A 17,198-nucleotide genomic window follows, 5' to 3' on the forward strand; every position below is an offset into this window, starting at 1 on the left:
AATCGAACGTATATGTTTCATTCATAGTGCATTAAAGTGTGTGAGATGTGAATTTAAATTGTATTTATTTACAGAGGTATATGATGTCACACTTGTCCGTGTGTGAAGACGTTGTGCAGCGCAAATCCATGAATGAATGTTCGGAAGTGAAGTAAACTTCCACATATTTACCCTGCTCAGGGAGTAGGGATCATGTCAATGGGAACACAGTTGTCACTTCTAACGAGCTGATTATCTGAATCAGGTGTGTTAACAAAGAGAGACGTGCAAAATATGCAGCCCTGGGGGCGTGAGGACTAGAATTGAGTATCGCTTGCTTAATGTGAGCTACATATGAATATTTATGTCCTTACATGCGCAAATTTTCCCATCAAATTTGTTTTTGGTGAATCCCACCTTTTGCGCAGGAAGTGGCAGGTTTTGTGTGTACACAACAGTTATTAATGAGGCCCCAGGACTAAAACACTTGTCAGTGGATGCCATTCACTGCCTGGCAATCAAAATAAATGGAAAATTTAAAGAAGATAAACTTCCTCCAGTGCTTCATTCTCTAATTGACAAAACCAGTGAAGGCCAGTAAATGTTGGAGGTTCTTCCCCCACGCTTGTGTTTGCTGAGATGATGATCTCTTCATTCCTCTGTATATGAAATAGAAACTCATTTCTTTCTTTGATCTGAGAAGAATCTAACAGATGTAATAATCTTATTCTGTGTCTGTTTCATTAGATGTACTGAAACCAGCTCTCAATAGCTTCTTGTTTTGAGTGTTTTCTCTGTATGCCAGAAATTCTTGGAAGTGCTTGAATTTAATACACAATAGGTTCAAAGACTGAAAAGTGCACTTAAATCAGCGGCTGGTCCATCAAATAGCACACAGCCCTCACGCTGACATGAGATGGTACTTCAGACCAGTACAGGCCTTTGCTTTGCTTCTGTTTTCATTTGAAATGATCCTCGCAACAGAAGGAGCCTCCGCTTCCGCTCGAAAAAGAGCCCACCCCCGCCTTCACGCCATGCACACATTATTTCTCAAATTTAACAGAGAAAGGCATTTAAACAAAAAAAGCCATTGTATACTTGTTTTTAATATTTATAACATTATATAGTTATGCAAAACCAGAGTGTGGTTTGCTGAACATTAACATGATTGCAAATGTGATATTGGTTTTACACAACAGTTCAACAAAAGAGAGGCTAATATTAGGTGACTGACATTTTAGACTCAGAATATTGTCTGTTTTTGTTTCACCAACAAAAATAGTTGCAAACAAAGTCTGATAAAAGTATACTTGTGCTCCAGCATGCTGCAGGAAAGACTGTCCACACTTGTGTCAACTGAACACGATGTTGAAATCACTGGAGAAGGAAAAACTCCTCAGAGGTTTAGCATGAGTCCGTCATCAGAAAGCCCAAGTTATAAACCTCAGAATCGGTGTTACATTGTTCCTCTTGATGTAGGCCATTTGTATTGATATTTAATTACTAATAATTATTAAATGCGTGCCTTATCTAATCCATGTTCTCTCATTTTTACTTCTTTGCTCTTAAGTCTTGGTCATTACGTCATCCACGGTGCTATGAGGAGCTGAGAGAGTGACGAAGACCTAAAGGCTGTTTTTGGTTATGATTGCTGAAGTAGCTTTCAGCAAATACTGATGAAGAGAGTTTTCTCTGCAGGATCATCAATGTTATTTTTTATTTGGAGAGAACAACATGGACACTTAACACAGATACCGGTGTAAAAATGATGACATTGCGTGCAAGTCTGTAATGTTGCTCTTCTTCAGGAATTGCTCCGTTATTAAACCCAATTTTAATAAAGAAGAATTAAGATGGACACAGACTGATAGCCTCAGCAGAAGCAAATATCACTCATTCCTGTAAAACACCCTCCAGATAGTCTTTGTTCATCATGATGATGTATGTTTAGGAATCTTCTCCAAATCATCGAATCATCTTCAGTGTTTGTTGTTTCTCTTGAGTAAAATCAGCATGAACACATCAGAAGATCATGCCATGTAATGGATTTTTCTGTCTTCTCATAATAGTTCAGCTAATTATTATTTTTTTTCAGTACCCCTACCTATATATTTTTTTTTTTTGTTTTTTTACCCCTATGAATATAATGTGTATTTCTCAGTTAATTTATTAACCCAAATTTGCAAGCACAGCATGCATGAAAAATTATTTTTATACCACCCAAAATTAAAAGCTTCTGTATCATTTGTCTGTATGTTTCCAATGTGAATCATAACCAAATGTTTTATTTATAATTGTGTGTGATAAGTTGTAAATGATGAAAGCTTAAATACATCATAAGTTACCCTTTAAAATCTCCTAACATCCTCTGCCAGTGACCTTTTATCTCTGAGATCATGTTTTTATACGAATGATTACATGTGAATAATACGTGATGGTTGATATATTTCAAAAATACATATAAAGTAATAATAAATAAAATGGATGTAAAACTGGTCTTTGTGGGTACTCTGGGTGTCTTGTTCATCATATGTAGACCTCTTTTCATATAAAAGCAACAGAATGTAAATGACATTAGTTTATTAGTAAGAGCTCATGAGTGTGAATCTCGTCACATCTGTCTGTGATCTTGTGTCTGATGCACTGATCTGAGATGCTGCTGTGACTGTGTACAATGTCAGTCATATTACTTCAGATTGTTTGATTACATCACATATGGTACGAGTCACGTATGATATTTCCTTTTGCTATGCAATTCATTTGATTGTTGGTTTGAAATAGCCTTCAAATGGAAGGTGTTTTCATGGATGCAGCTTTATGATGCTCCTGTGATTCAGCTGTATATTACTTATTGAGTTTATATATTCCCCAAATGCAGTCTTGTGCAATGAAAGGGGTATTTTTTCTGAACAATATAAGTTTAACTGTTTAATTGATTATAGGGCTACTCAGTATTTTCCTTTCTTTATATTTAGATGTGTGCGATCCCAAGCACTGATTTTGTTCAGGGTCAAAACATGAAACTGAGAGAGAGATCTGCCATATAGTTATTTGTCTATTTGCTTTTAAACATGAGTCTGAAATAATACAGTTGGCTATGTGTAAAGAACGTAGAACATCATACACAAATAAATGTTTACATTTCTAGAAGATTATACAGGTGCTGGTCATATAATTAGAATATCATCAAAAAGTTGATTTATTTTACTAATTCCATGCAAAAAGTGAAACTTGTATATTATATTTATTCATTACACACAGACTGATATATTTCAAATCTTTATTTCTTTTAATTTTGATGTTTATAACTGACAACTAAGGAAAATCCCAAATTCAGTATCTCAGAAAATTAGAATATTGTGAACAGGTTCAATATTGAAGACACCTGGTGCCACACTCTAATCAGCTAATTAACTCAAAACACATGCAAAGGCCTTTAAATGGTCTCTCAGTCTAGTTCTGTAGGCTACATAATCATGGGGAAGACTGCTGACTGGACAGTTGTCCAAAAGACGACCATTGACACCTTGCACAAGGAGGGCAAGACACAAAAGGTCATTGCAAAAGAGGCTGGCTGTTCACAGAGCTCTGTGTCCAAGCACATTAATAGAGAGGCGAAGGGAAGGAAAAGATGTGTAGAAAAAAGTGTACAAGCAATAGGGATACACCGCACCCTGGAGAGGATTGTGAAACAAAACCCATTCAAAAATGTGGGGGAGATTCACAAAGAGTGGACTGTAGCTGGAGTCAGTGTTTCAAGAACCACTACACAAAGACGTATGCAAGACATGGGTTTCAGCTGTCGCATTCCTTGTGTCAAGCCACTCTTGAACAACAGACAGCGTCAGAAGCGTCTCGCGCTTCAAAAAGGACTGGACTGCTGCTGAGTAGTCCAAAGTTATGTTCTCTGATGAAAGTAAATTTTGCATTTCCTTTGGAAATCAGGGTCCCAGAGTCTGGCGGAAGAGAGGAGAGGCACACAATCCACATTTCTTGAGGTCCAGTGTAAAGTTTCCATAGTCAGTGATGGTTTTGTGGTGCCATGTCATCTGCTGGTGTTGGTCCACTGTGTTTTCTGAGGTCCAAGGTCAACGCAGCCGTATACCAGGAAGTTTTAGAGCACTTCATGCTTCCTGCTGCTGACCAACTTTATGGAGATGTAGATTTCACCTGCACACAGTGCCAAAGCTACCAGTACCTGGTTTAAGGACCATAATTGGCCAGCAAACTCGCCTGACCTTAACCTCATAGAAAATCTATGGGGTATTGTGAAGAGGAAGATGCGATATGCCAGACTCAAGAATGCAGAAGAGCTGAAGGCCACTATCAGAGCAACCTGGGCTCTCATAACACCTGAGCAGTGCCACAGACTGATCGACTCCATGCCACGCCGCATTGCTGCAGTAATTCAGGCAAAAGTAGCCCCAACTAAAATCGACTTTAATGATATTCTAATTATATGTAATTATATTGTATATGGAAGTATTCATTTAAGTGGTTCCCTGCAGAGACTTTTACTGTAGCATTGCTTTTCATTTCGAGTGGGTTAAATTTTGAGCAGAAATGGTATGTTGTATTAAATATATTATTGTCATATTCTGTTTTTTTTTATTCTGTTTTAGTTTTAAGTCTGTCTCTGGTTTAGATTCAGTTTTTAGTTTCATTGTCTTCCATGCCATTTCCCTTTGTTCTTTTCCCGTCGCTCCTTAGTTGCCATGGTTACCTTAATGAAGAGATTCAGTTCAGCTGTGTTTGTTCTGTTAGTCTCAACTGTTCGTACAGCTGTTTGTGTTAGTAGTTTAGTCATATAGTGTTTGTCTAGAACTGTAAGTGAAATGAAGGTCTGACCACATTTTAAGATGAATCAGTGCAGAAGATATTTTCAAAGGGCTGGTGGTTGAGGAGCTTTCTATGTAAAGTGCTTTGAGTGTCCAGAAAATAACTATATATGTAAGGAATTAAATAATTAAATGCACAAACTTATTCTTGCCACTGTATGTTTTATTGGGAGATTTAAATGACACGTTCGACAGTCAAACAAGTTACATCAAATTTCAATAAAAAGACTACATTTCACACATTTTTTATCATTCATTTACAACTCTTATGCCACATTAATACATCTTAATACATCTGTGATTAGTAAACATTTATTAAAAGTGAAAACATTAAGTCCCATACAGATATCTTACCGTTACTGATTCATCATGTGATATAACAATATAACTGAGCAGAATCTGTGTATGATTAACTGGTTAGACGACACAGTTTCAGCTCTGAGTGTTTATTTCCTCCAAACACAGCTCAGAGCGGCTGAGTGAATGTGGTCTGGACTCATTGTGTCTGAGACGCTGCGCTGTGATCCACAAACACTCCTAATCTATGGCTTCAGACGGACAAAGCCTATTATTCACTGAGTTTGGATCCAGAGTCAACAGACGGTAATCTGATGAAGGTAATGTGCATCGTTCTTCATCATTAATATAACACATTAGCTTTTATTTTATAATTATAAAGTTGGACTGGTAAATCTCTAATTGGTAAAATCATCAATTGAAACCTTCATAACGAAATAAAGAAGAATTTCATTCAAGTCTATGCTAAATACTGTGTGAAAAATAAAGTATAAACTAATGATTTAACAGGTAGCAGTATTTACCTCCTGTGAACATAGTGACGTGTCACTGATTTATTGTTTTCTGTCTGCTAAAGGCTAAACCTTTTTCAGTTACTTGTAACTGTTAAAATAAGATTACGTGTGTTAGAAGTGTGAAATATGAAACCTAAATTTCATTTCAATCCACATATGTTCTATCAAAATGAATAGCATTTGTTAAAATAAATGCATTCTCCATCTGAATGACATGCGCACATATACTGTTCAAAATATCTCCCGTATCTGTGTCTAAACTACTGTATATGATGCATGTTTCCTGTAGCACAAGACATGAATATAGATGAATCACAACAACAAGAATTCAAAATGCTGTTGCAAAATATCTGTACGCACAAAACTTATTAAAGTCCCAATTTGTTTTTCCAATACTGTAAAGTGACATCACTGATGCAGTTTTTCATTGTTACAGATGCAACTATTATTTAATTCATGAAAAACAAACTCTCCCATGAGACAGTATTTCACATACAGTATGTGTTAATTACTCACAGTAACTTACACTGTAGGAACGCTTTCTGGTGTGATATTCAGGAGCGGGAGCTTTTCACTACAGACACCAAAACATCTGAATCTCACATTAAAAGAAAATCAAATAAAACTACAACTTTAAACTACCTTATAGTTAATGAAAGCTGCTAAACTGATTTATGAGAAAGATTCTGTTTATCTGGTTTAGTTATCTCTTCGCTCTCTTCTTTGCAGAACTGCAGGTTGTCTCTGAGCTGAGAGACTAAGTTCACTACAGCATCAAAAGTCTGATGAGAACTGACAGTGAAGCCTTCTGTAGATCCAGAAAGACACTGAAAGACAGATGGCACACTCTACAGACACAAAGACAAACACACAAACTCTCTGTAATCACACAAGCTTGTTAAAGTCCTCAGTGTTTGAGGAGATCTGTTACCTGGAGGAAATGAACATGATCCGGTGTTTCTGAAAGCTCAATCATCTCCTTCAGTCTCTCCAGCTGCTCTTCAGCTTGATTCATTACAGCTCTTTCCTGATCTCTGATCAGCTGCTTCACCTCAGAGTGACATTTCTCAACGGAGCAGATGAGTTGAGTGAAGACCCTCTCACTGTCCTCCACTGCTGTCTGTGCAGAGCGCTGTTATAGGAAACACATCACGATCACAAAGAGCTCCAGCACTGGAGCAGTCTCAAACCTTTCTTCTTCTCCAAACTCACCTTATGAGACGCCACAGCCGTTCTCAGCTCCTGAAGCTCTTTCTCTTTCTGCTGGATAATCTCTCTCTGCTTCTTCTCCAGATGACGCTGCATGAAACACAATTCTGATTAAATCCACACTACCATTAAAATGTTTGGGGTTGGTAAGACCTTTTTCTATTTTCTCTCAAAGCACTGATTACATCAGTTTCTCTGATTGAGAGAAGAATCACACAAGAAATGAGGAGAGAACAGCATTAACTGTCAGTATAGAGCAGGACTTCACCTGTTTCTCTGTCCGCGCCGCTGCAGCTGATACAGTGACGTGATTGTTGTGTTCCTCCACCAAACACATCATACAGATACAGCTCTGGTCAGTACAGCAGTACATGTCCAGTAGTTCATCATGTTGAGGCCAGATCAGCTCCTGCAGGCGTTCAGTTGTGTCCATCAGATTGTGTTTTTGACCTCTGAAGAGATTCTCGTGCTGTTCAAGATTAATTTGACAGAAACAGATACGACACTCCAGACAAGATTTCACTGCTCTCTGTTTAATTTCAGAGCAGGAGTCGCACTGAACATCTCCAGATCCAGCAGCTTGGAGCCTCGTCTTCTTCAGTTTCTCCACAGTTTTGGCAAACGCCACATATTTACACAAATCTGGTCTTGGACTGAAGGTCTGTCTGCACTGAGGGCAGCTGTAGATTCTCTTCCAGTCCTCCTCGTCCCAGCATCCTGAGATGCATCTCATACAGAAAGTGTGTCCACAGGAAATGGTCACTGGATCCTTCATCAGATCCAGACACACTGAACAGCTGAGCTGGTCCTGATCCACTGAAATACTGGCTTCTGCCATTTCACTCTGTATGAGCACACACACAGACAGACAGAGAGAGAGAGAGAGAAAACACAGCTGCTGATTGTAAGCGCACTATTCAGTGCTCCTTTTATTTGCTCACTGGGGAAGGATTATAGCAGGTGACCAATCGTGTGACCAATCGTTTTGACTTGATTGAGTGACTTGACGTGACGCAGACAACATGTCCAATATTCACATGGCATTCATATTATTTAAAACGTGATGTCTGAGCAGAAATGCAGCTCTGGTTTCGTGTGTGTAGGGACACTGAAACTTGTTTGTATTTCATTATTGACAGGTGTGCATTTCTGATGAATTCTACATCAATACTAGTCTGAGCAACTAATAATCAGTGTTTAGATCAGTGTTACTTCTTTTCTCTCCAGTACGCTAGGAAAAGAAATTGCGGAGGATGTTAACTGTGAGAAGATGATTGACAGGCCAGTTTACAGTGACAGGGTGTGTGTAACTATATGCTACAGAGCGCTCTGTTAAAGACGCAAATGTATGATGTGATAGTTTGTCCCAAAGCTTGCGTACTCTTCTACTACACACTCAAAACTCTGTACTTTTTCTTCACAAAAGAGTACATTCATTTAGGGCGTAGTGGAAGTAGGCAAACTGGGAGGCAACCCAGATCTCAGCCGATTATTTTATTTTTCTAGCAGACCAAACTCAAGCCAGACTCAGCCTTTTGCTGTTTATTTCTTTTGGTTGGCCAGACTCATGATTGAGCTCAGCCTAATGCTGTTTGACACAAAAAAACAGAATCAAGTCAGTAAGAGTAAAAAGGTATCAAATGAGAAATCAAGTAGTGAGTTATAGTTACCTCAGATCTGACAAGATGATGATGATGATGATGAATCAATGAAGCATGTATGACAACAGGGATGTTTTCTCTCTATTATGTCCAAAAAAATAAAAATTACATTGGTATCTGTTTCTCAGTAGATAAAGTGACAGTAGTAAATCAGTAACATTGGTTTTAGTCTGTCACATTACCACAGTACAGTGATGCTATCATTTACAATATTACTGTGAAATATATTGTACCCAGTCATTACCCTGATTATCCAAAATTGTTTCTTAATGGTTTCTCTGCAGGGAATCCACTTAAATGAATACTTCCATATATATTCTTCTAGAAATGTTTACATTTATCTGCATATGATGTTCTCAGTTCTTTACACATAGCAGACTGTATTATTTCAGACTCATTTTTAAAAGCAAACTGACAAATAACTTTATGGCAGATCTCTCTCTCTTAGTTTCATGTTTTGACAAAACATAAATATGCTTGGGATCGCACATAGCTAAATATAAAGAAAGGAAAATACTGAGTAGCCCTATAATCAATTAAACAGTTAAACATATAGTGTTCAGAAAAAATACCCCTTTCATTGCACAAGACTGCATTTGGGGAATATATAAACTCAATAAGAAATATACAGCTGAATCACAGGAGCATCACAAAGCTGCATCCATGAAAACATATTGAAACCACATCCATTTGAAGGCTATTTCGAACCAACAATCAAATGAATTGCATAGCAAAAGGAAATATCATACATGACTCATGCCATATGCGATGTAATCAAACAATCTGAAGTAATATGACTGACATTGTACACAGTCACAGCAGCATCTCAGATCAGTGCATCAGACACAAGATCACAGACAGATGAGACGAGATTCACGCTCATGAGCTCTTACTAATAAACTGATGTCTTTTACATTCTGTTGCTTTTATATGAAAATAGGTCTACATATGATGAACAAGACACCCAAAGTACCCACAAAGACCAGTTTTCCATCCATTTTATTTATTATTACTTTATAGGTATTTTTGAAATATATCAACAATCATGTATCATTCACATGTAATCATTCGTATAAAAACATGATCTCAGAGATAAAAGGTCACTGCCAGACGATGTTGTGTAGATTTTAAAGGGTAACGACGATGTATTTAAGCTTTCATCATTTACAACTTATCACACACAATTATAAATAAGACATTTGGTTATGATTCACATTGAAAACATACAGACAGATGATACAGAAGCTGTTGGGTGGTATAAAAATAATATTTCATGCATGCTGTGCTTGTAAATTAGGGTTAATAAATTAACTGAGAAATACAAATTATATTCATAGGGGTAAAAAAAATAATAATTAGCTGAACTATTATGAGGAGAAGACAGAAAAATCCATTACATGGCATGATCTTCTGATGTGTTCCTGCTGATTTTACTCAAGAGAAACAAGAAACACTGAAGATGATTCGAGATGATTTGGAGAAGATTCCTAAACATACATCATCATGATGAACAAAGACTATCTGGAGTGTGTTTCACAGAAATGAGTGATATTTATTCTTCTGAGGCTATCAGTCTGTGTTCATCTTAATTCTTCTTTATTAAAATTGTGTTTAATAACGGAGCAATTCCTGAAGAAGAGCAACATTACAGACTTGCACGCAATGTCATTATTTTCACACCGGTATCTGTGTTAAGTGTCCATGTTGTCCATCCAAATACAAAATAACATTGATGATCCTGCAGAAAAAACTCTCTTCATCAGTATTTGCTAAATGCTACTTCAACAATCATGACCAAAAACAGCCTTTAGTCTTCGTCACTCTCTCAGCTCCTCATAGCACCGTGGACGGCAATACAAATGGATTAGATAAGGCACGCATTTAATAATTATTAGTAATTAAATATCAATACAAATGGCCTACATCAAGAGGAACAATGTAACACTTGCTCCGATTCTGAGGTTTAGAACTTGGCTTTCTGATGACGGACTCATGCTAAACCTCTGAGGAGTTTTTCCTTCTCCAGTGTGGACAGTCTTTCCTGCAGCATGCTGGAGCGCAGAGACCTGTTTATCAGACTTTGTTTGCAACTATTTTTTTTTTTTGCCGAAACAAAAACAGACAATATTCTAAATAGTCTAAAATGTCAGTCACCTAATATTAGCCTCTCTTTTGTTGAACTGTTGTGTAAAACCAATATCACATTTGCAATCATGTTAATGTTCAGCAAACCACACTCTGGTTTTGCATAATTATATTATGTTATAAATATTAAAAACAAGTATACAATGGCATTTTTTTTGTTTAAATGCCTTTCTCTGTTTAATTTCAGAAATAATGTGTGCATGGCGTGATGGCGGGGGTGGGCTCTTTTTCGAGCGGAAGCGGAGGCTCCTTCTGTTGCGAGGATCTTTTCAGATGAAAACAGAAGCAAAGCAAAGGCCTGTACTGGTCTGAAGTACCATCTCATGTCAGCATGAGGGCTCTGTGCTATTTGATGGACCAGCCGCTGATTTAAGTGCACTTTTCAGTCTTTGAACCTATTGTGTATTAAATTCAAGCACTTCCAAGAATTTCCAGCATACAGAGAAAACACTCAAAACAAGAAGCTATTGAGAGCTTGTTTCAGTACATCTAATGAAACAGACACAGAATAAGACTCTTACATCTATTAGATTCTTCTCAGATCAAAGAAAGAAATTAGTTTTTATTTCATATAACAGAGAATGAAGAGATCAACATCTCAGCAAACACAAGCGTGGGGAAGAACCTCCAACATAAACTGAACTTCACTGGTTTTGTCAATTAGAGAATGAAGCACTGGAGGAAGTTTATCTTCTTTGAACTTCCATTTATTTTGATTGCCAGGCAGTCAATGGCATCCTCTGACAAGTGTTTAGTCCTGGTCTGTAAAACAAATGAATGAAATAAATGACAGTGTATCTCTAAATGTTGACTGCACAATACAGTCAGTAAACAGCATTAAAGCAGTCAATTAAAACACAATCGACTGATAAGCAAATCAATATACACTATATTATAATATGGACACAGGGGCAATTCTAGTATTTTTTCAACTGGGGGGCACAAGAGGGGCCACAATTAATTCAGAGGGGCCAATCTTATGTTGTGTATTTATATGTAGAACTGTAGATCATTTAAAGTTCAGTAAGCTTTAAAATCAGCAATAAAAAGTAATGCCTTATTATCTTTTGTGGGATTTATTCACTGCTGTAAATCAGAACAGTCAAATACAATTTGTATTACCTTTTCACTTTTCAGAAGAAAAAAACTGTAATAAATAAAATAATCCAATGTGTGAACAGAGTACAACTCACAAAAATAATAAAACTCAACATTAATGTTTTAATGCAGGGCTGATTGATGAGCATCTGCAAAGAATACACCAGCAGACTAGACTTGATAGACCAGTGTCCCCTACCGACCTGTATGAAACTCCAGGCCGTTCGAGATATAGCTCTTTCCAAGATTCATCATCTGTTTGCAAACGTCCACATTGCTAAAAAATATCTGACGGAGCTGAACAATAAGACCGTGCAGCTGGTAAGAAAATGGTTAAGTCTTAACACACACACAACAAGAAGTATTATTTTTATGAATAAATCGGAAGGGGGACTGGGGATCCCTAACATTGAATGGATTTATACAGCGACTAGAGTAAAGCATCTACTGCATATGTTGAATAACGATGACCCTACAGTTCGCGAAGTTGCCCGGCGCTCACTGCTGCTGGATCTGAACAAACGCAAGCTTCCCCTATGCTGCAGACGGAGAACCAGGCTTCCTCGGTTTCCGGAAGAAACCCAGTGGAAAGCTGGATACCAGAGCTACGGGATTCGGAGTACGTTCGGATTGGCCCGATCTGAATGATTTGTGCAGCAATAACAATATACAGCTGAACTGGGCACATACTGGCGGGGAGCAGGTGAATATCAGTCAGGGGCAGATTATGGATCCAAATGTGTATGCGTCTATACATCACACTGGAAGCAGTGAGAGGTTGAACAGCCGGACGTGCAGGTATGAAATCCTCCAATACTTTCAAGCACAACAGCGCGATTACTGGGTTAACCTGCGCCTTCAAGGTAAACTTGCATGCCTGCAGAGCGCGGATCATACAGTCTCACACTCTGCATTACAAAATTCAGCCGTTAACAAAGATATCCTAAAATTTGTTATTAAAGCTCGGCTGCAAACTCTCCCGACTAAATACAACCTCTCTTTGTGGTTCGCAAAACATCATGAACCATTCTGTTTACTACACAGCGATAAGGTAATGGAATCCACAGCGCACATACTGAACGGAATGCTCCGCGTTTAAAGGACTTTACATTGCGCGTCATGATCGCATCGTAAACATAACGGCTCAAGAACTGCTCAAGTATCTGGACAAAGTGCAATACATACAAACAAAACTGTTAAAACTAGTTGGTTTTTAAACCTGAATGATAATAATATAAACTCTCTTAGAAGTGTTCTCAGGGAATACCCAAACACTCCAGACATCGTGGTCATCGATGAACTTTCTAAGAACATTCTGATTTTGGAAGTGGGCTGTTGTTTTGATCTTTACATGGACTTGTGTTTTTCTGAGAAAATGTTGAAGTATCAGTCATTAACCAATGTTTTGGCAGTGTGTGGTTACAGGATCAAACTGATTACTCTTATTTTTGGTAGCTTGGGACATGTGCACAGATTATGTGTCAGAGGCTTGCAGATTGCTGGACTGAGTAAAAAGATCTCTAAGCAAACAGCCAGATATTGTTCCGTGTCAGCAATCATAGGCAGTCTGCATGTCTGGAGAAGACGATGTCATCTTTATATCCATAGTCTACTTATTAATGTGGTTGCGACTATTAGCGTTGTCTGTATTGTCAGGTGAAACATAATAGGCTCTTTGTGAATATTTGGATGCTGTGTTGTTTTAATCAGTATTTGTCATTCCAAATAAAATAATCATGTGAGAGAGATTGTGTGTGTGTGTGAGAGAGAGAGAGAGAGAGAGAGAGAGAGAGAGAGAAAGAGAGAGAGAGAGAGAGAGTGCTGTGTGTGTGTGTGTGAGAGAGAGAGAGAGAGAGTGAGAGAGAGTGAGTGAGTGAGTGAGTGAGTGAGTGAGTGTGAGTGTGTGTGTGTGAGAGCGTGAGAGTGTGAGAGTGTGTGTGTGTGAGGGGAGAGCCTGGTGAATCCATGACACATATGTTGTTCCAAACCTGTATGACTTTCTTCTTTCAATGTTACAAAAGAAATTGTCCATATATAATGCACGTCAACGGTGAGCAAAATAGAGCTTGATTTGTTTTCCATTGCCTTTTATTACAATAGACAAAACATTTCCCTTTTTTTTTTCATGGAAGAAAGAAAAACATAAAGGTTTGGAATAACATGAGAGAGAGTATAGCCTGATTCAGACAGTAATTGTTTCGGTAATAGTTAATGTGGACGTCTGTAAAAATAAATTTACATATCACCTCAGTGATAAAACTCATGGATTCAGATGGCGATATATTCACAGAGGAGCAGTAAGTTCTGCGCTGCTCATGTGACCAGTCACATAATGCCTCGTTTGTGATGGGTTTTATTGGTTTTGTCTCCTCCTGCTGGGAGACAGCATCACAGTATGTTAAGGGGTGTAACATCTCCGTCATGCGCTTGAGGCATTTGGCCAATCACAACGCACTGGATAGCTGGCCAATCAGAGAACACCTCGCTTTTCAGAGCGATGAGCTTTGTAAAAATGTACGCATTTCAGAAGGCAGGGCATAGAGGAGAAACAATAATGTTCAGTATGTGGAAAATAATGTGTTTTTTTAACCTTAAACCACAAACACATTTCATTACACCAAATACACAAAATAATGTTCTTTTTAGCAGCATCATATGACCCCTTTAAGATGTTTGATTTAGAATGTAAGTAAAACTGACATCTTAAAAGCCTGGAACACACCAAGCTGACGGTCGACCGTCGGGCAGTTTTTGTTCGTCGACCAACTAAGTTTTCTCAGTGTGTCCCGTACCGTCGGCTGAAGTTGGTCCTTGTCTGCCTTTCATAGCTCATCGATCAGTCGAGCCATCTGATCATTCTGATTTGCTGTTCAGCTCGCGAACCAGTGCATGAGAAAAAAAACTGAAGTGACGAAGCAAGTAAACGACAAAGCCAAGAGGCAACACACAGAATGCTCTTCTCATTTGTTTGCATTTCTTATTCTGATTTGTGAATATTTAAAAAAAGATATGGCTGTCTGGAACAAGGCAAGTGAAGACGAATTGATCAGCATCAGTCTATGGTGAGCGAGAATCTGCTTTTTCAGGCGTCTTTGTTGAATACAAAGTATTCAAAAACTGTTGTGTAAACGCATGAATAAATAATTTACAAAAAGGTGTTAGTTCCCAGTCACTACCTTTAGTGAGTCATTGCTGTTGCAGTACAGATCGAGAAGATGACAGAACAAGGTGATATTAACCAGAACAGTCCTGCAACACAGTAGAGGTGTGTGATTTGACCAGACAAGAGCTCCATCCTCTTAAAAACAGCTTCCTCTCCGGTCTCCGGAACAGACACACAACTTGTTAGAAGGGGAGAAGAGGGATGTCACCCTTTAGCTGCTGTGCTCCTGCAGGGCTCACAAAAACACAACAAACATTCCTTGTTTAACCCAACAAATGAAAAACTAGCCCTCAAGTACAATATTAATGTAGACGTCACCTTTTGATAAATTCCAGAGTGCAAGAGGCATCTTCAGCATACATCAAATTTAAATTGTAGTAGCTGGCAAAAATGGCATCCAGACCAGTTGTGACATCAAGGTGAGGTCCCATGACCACTTGACCCTCCAATGACAGCCACCATGCCCTCGGCTTCATCGTGTCACCTGAAATAAAAATAGATACACTGTTACTTACTCTTCAGAAAAGGAATCAAGATTTGGTTTTTGCTTGTTTATTTTTTTAAGTAATTAGAGTGAAAAGAGTAGTGTGGCGTCATACTCTATCTACTGAATCTTCAAGACAAACACTTACAGTGTTCATAATTAAGATAATACATTAAAATCATATGGTAAGACACAACAGTTGCAATTTTAAGCAGCAAAACGAGCGGTTTTGTACAGTTGAAAATAGCTGGGAGCAGATGTTTTCAGAAGCCAGGCACATTAAATGTACAAATGGCCATCTGCTCTTACGGGAAAGATCAGGTGGATCATTTCTGAATGCTGAGCCTATGGGTAAAAAGAAAAACAGTTGTTAAGGTGTACAATTCACAATGTTACACACCTAATCACTTAACAGTTTGATTTGATATTACAAATCTGTCATTTTCATAATTGGTTGTTAACGTTTTGTTTTAAAATCAAGACAATTGTAAATATAGGCCTTTTGTTTTAAGACCAAATCATTCAGTTGGGAAGTGACAGCAGGTCTGAATCGTTTAAGTTGACTTCAGGCCGTAAGGCAAACTTATTGTTTACATTTAGATCCTTTAAATGAAATGAATGCATGAGTATCATAGTCGTAACCATAAACTCAGGGTGCTTTCACACTAGCACTTTTGGTGCGCACCCGGGTTCGATTGATGTCAGAGTTCGGTTCGTTTGGATGATGTGAACACTGTCTTCTGAACTCGGGTATTAACCCGCGAACCGTACCTGAGTCCGCTTAAAAAGGGTGGTCTGGGGTACGGTTCATGTGAACTCCGGTACGGTTCACTGCTGATGTGAAAGCAATCGTACCAAATCACTAGTGTGAACCGCTATTAATGACGTATTATTTGATAAAGAATGCATGTTTGTGTGTGTTTCGCTCACTTTCCTGATGAGCGTGACTGATGTGCTGCAAACAGAGATCTGTATCTCATTTCTGTTCGCCTTCAGCGTTCTTTAGAACATTTGCAGTACATTCATAAGACAGACGTAAGTGCCGTTATGTACCGAAGCTTTGTAAACAAAACGAACAGTTCAAAAACATAAATATATAAAAGTGCAGAGAGCAATGCATTTGCCGCCTTCTGCTGCGCCGTTGTTACTAAGCAACGGGGTAAACAGCTGCTGGCTTGATGACGCAAACGAATTGCGGTTCGGACCCATATAAAATAATATGAACACAGTCCAGTGGGGACAAGGGGGAAGGGGGAGCAATCGAACTCGGGTGCGGATCCGAGCGGCAACCTCCCACTCTCTCTCGTGAGGCCAACAAGGAAGTGGCTAAAACTGCAATTCATGGACTGGCCGCTTGAGGCTGGCTGCAAAAGGGAGTCAGTCCCATAGACTCTCCATGTTAAAATGCCCAAATTTACAGCAGAAAAAAAACATGTTTTACAGGCTGGTGCCAAAAAATGATTTTGGTCTATATTGCTAATTTTGCCCTTCATGACAACTGTGAGGGGGGTGAATTTTTTTATAACTCATCCGTTTAAATTATATTAAGCCTTAAAGTTCTGCATAATTAAGGGCGTGGCGACTTGAGTGACAGGTGGATTGCCGCTGTTGAGAATGCCGTCAAGCTAGGTGGGCGTGGCTTCAGCAACCAGCTCCCGCCTTTTTGGCCATTTTCGATTATCCAGGAGAGTCGCGCGGTGACGCGCGGCCAAGATGGCTACGGCCCGCTCTGCACACTTTAGCTGTGTCCCAAACTTAAGTGCATGGACTCCGGGGTGCGCATTTGAAGTGTAAATGCGTCACAGTGGT

The 17,198-nt window shown here is 38.6% G+C and overlaps 1 protein-coding gene across 1 annotated transcript; it reads right to left on the reverse strand.

The window, feature by feature from the left end:
- Positions 1-5,564: 5,564 nt before the first annotated feature.
- On the reverse strand, positions 5,565-7,705 carry LOC109075557 (E3 ubiquitin/ISG15 ligase TRIM25-like). Its single transcript, XM_042749567.1, has 4 exons — positions 7,107-7,705; positions 6,842-6,928; positions 6,561-6,761; positions 5,565-6,477 (listed from the first exon to the last, which is right to left on the reverse strand). Exons 1-4 carry the CDS (start codon positions 7,674-7,676, stop codon positions 6,292-6,294), a joined length of 1,044 nt encoding a protein of 347 aa, XP_042605501.1. The 5' UTR covers positions 7,677-7,705; the 3' UTR covers positions 5,565-6,291.
- Between the last annotated feature and the right edge of the window lie 9,493 nt (positions 7,706-17,198).

This window comes from Cyprinus carpio, chromosome A4 (genome assembly GCF_018340385.1).
Source record: "Cyprinus carpio isolate SPL01 chromosome A4, ASM1834038v1, whole genome shotgun sequence".
In the NCBI taxonomy this organism is placed as follows: domain Eukaryota; kingdom Metazoa; phylum Chordata; class Actinopteri; order Cypriniformes; family Cyprinidae; genus Cyprinus; species Cyprinus carpio.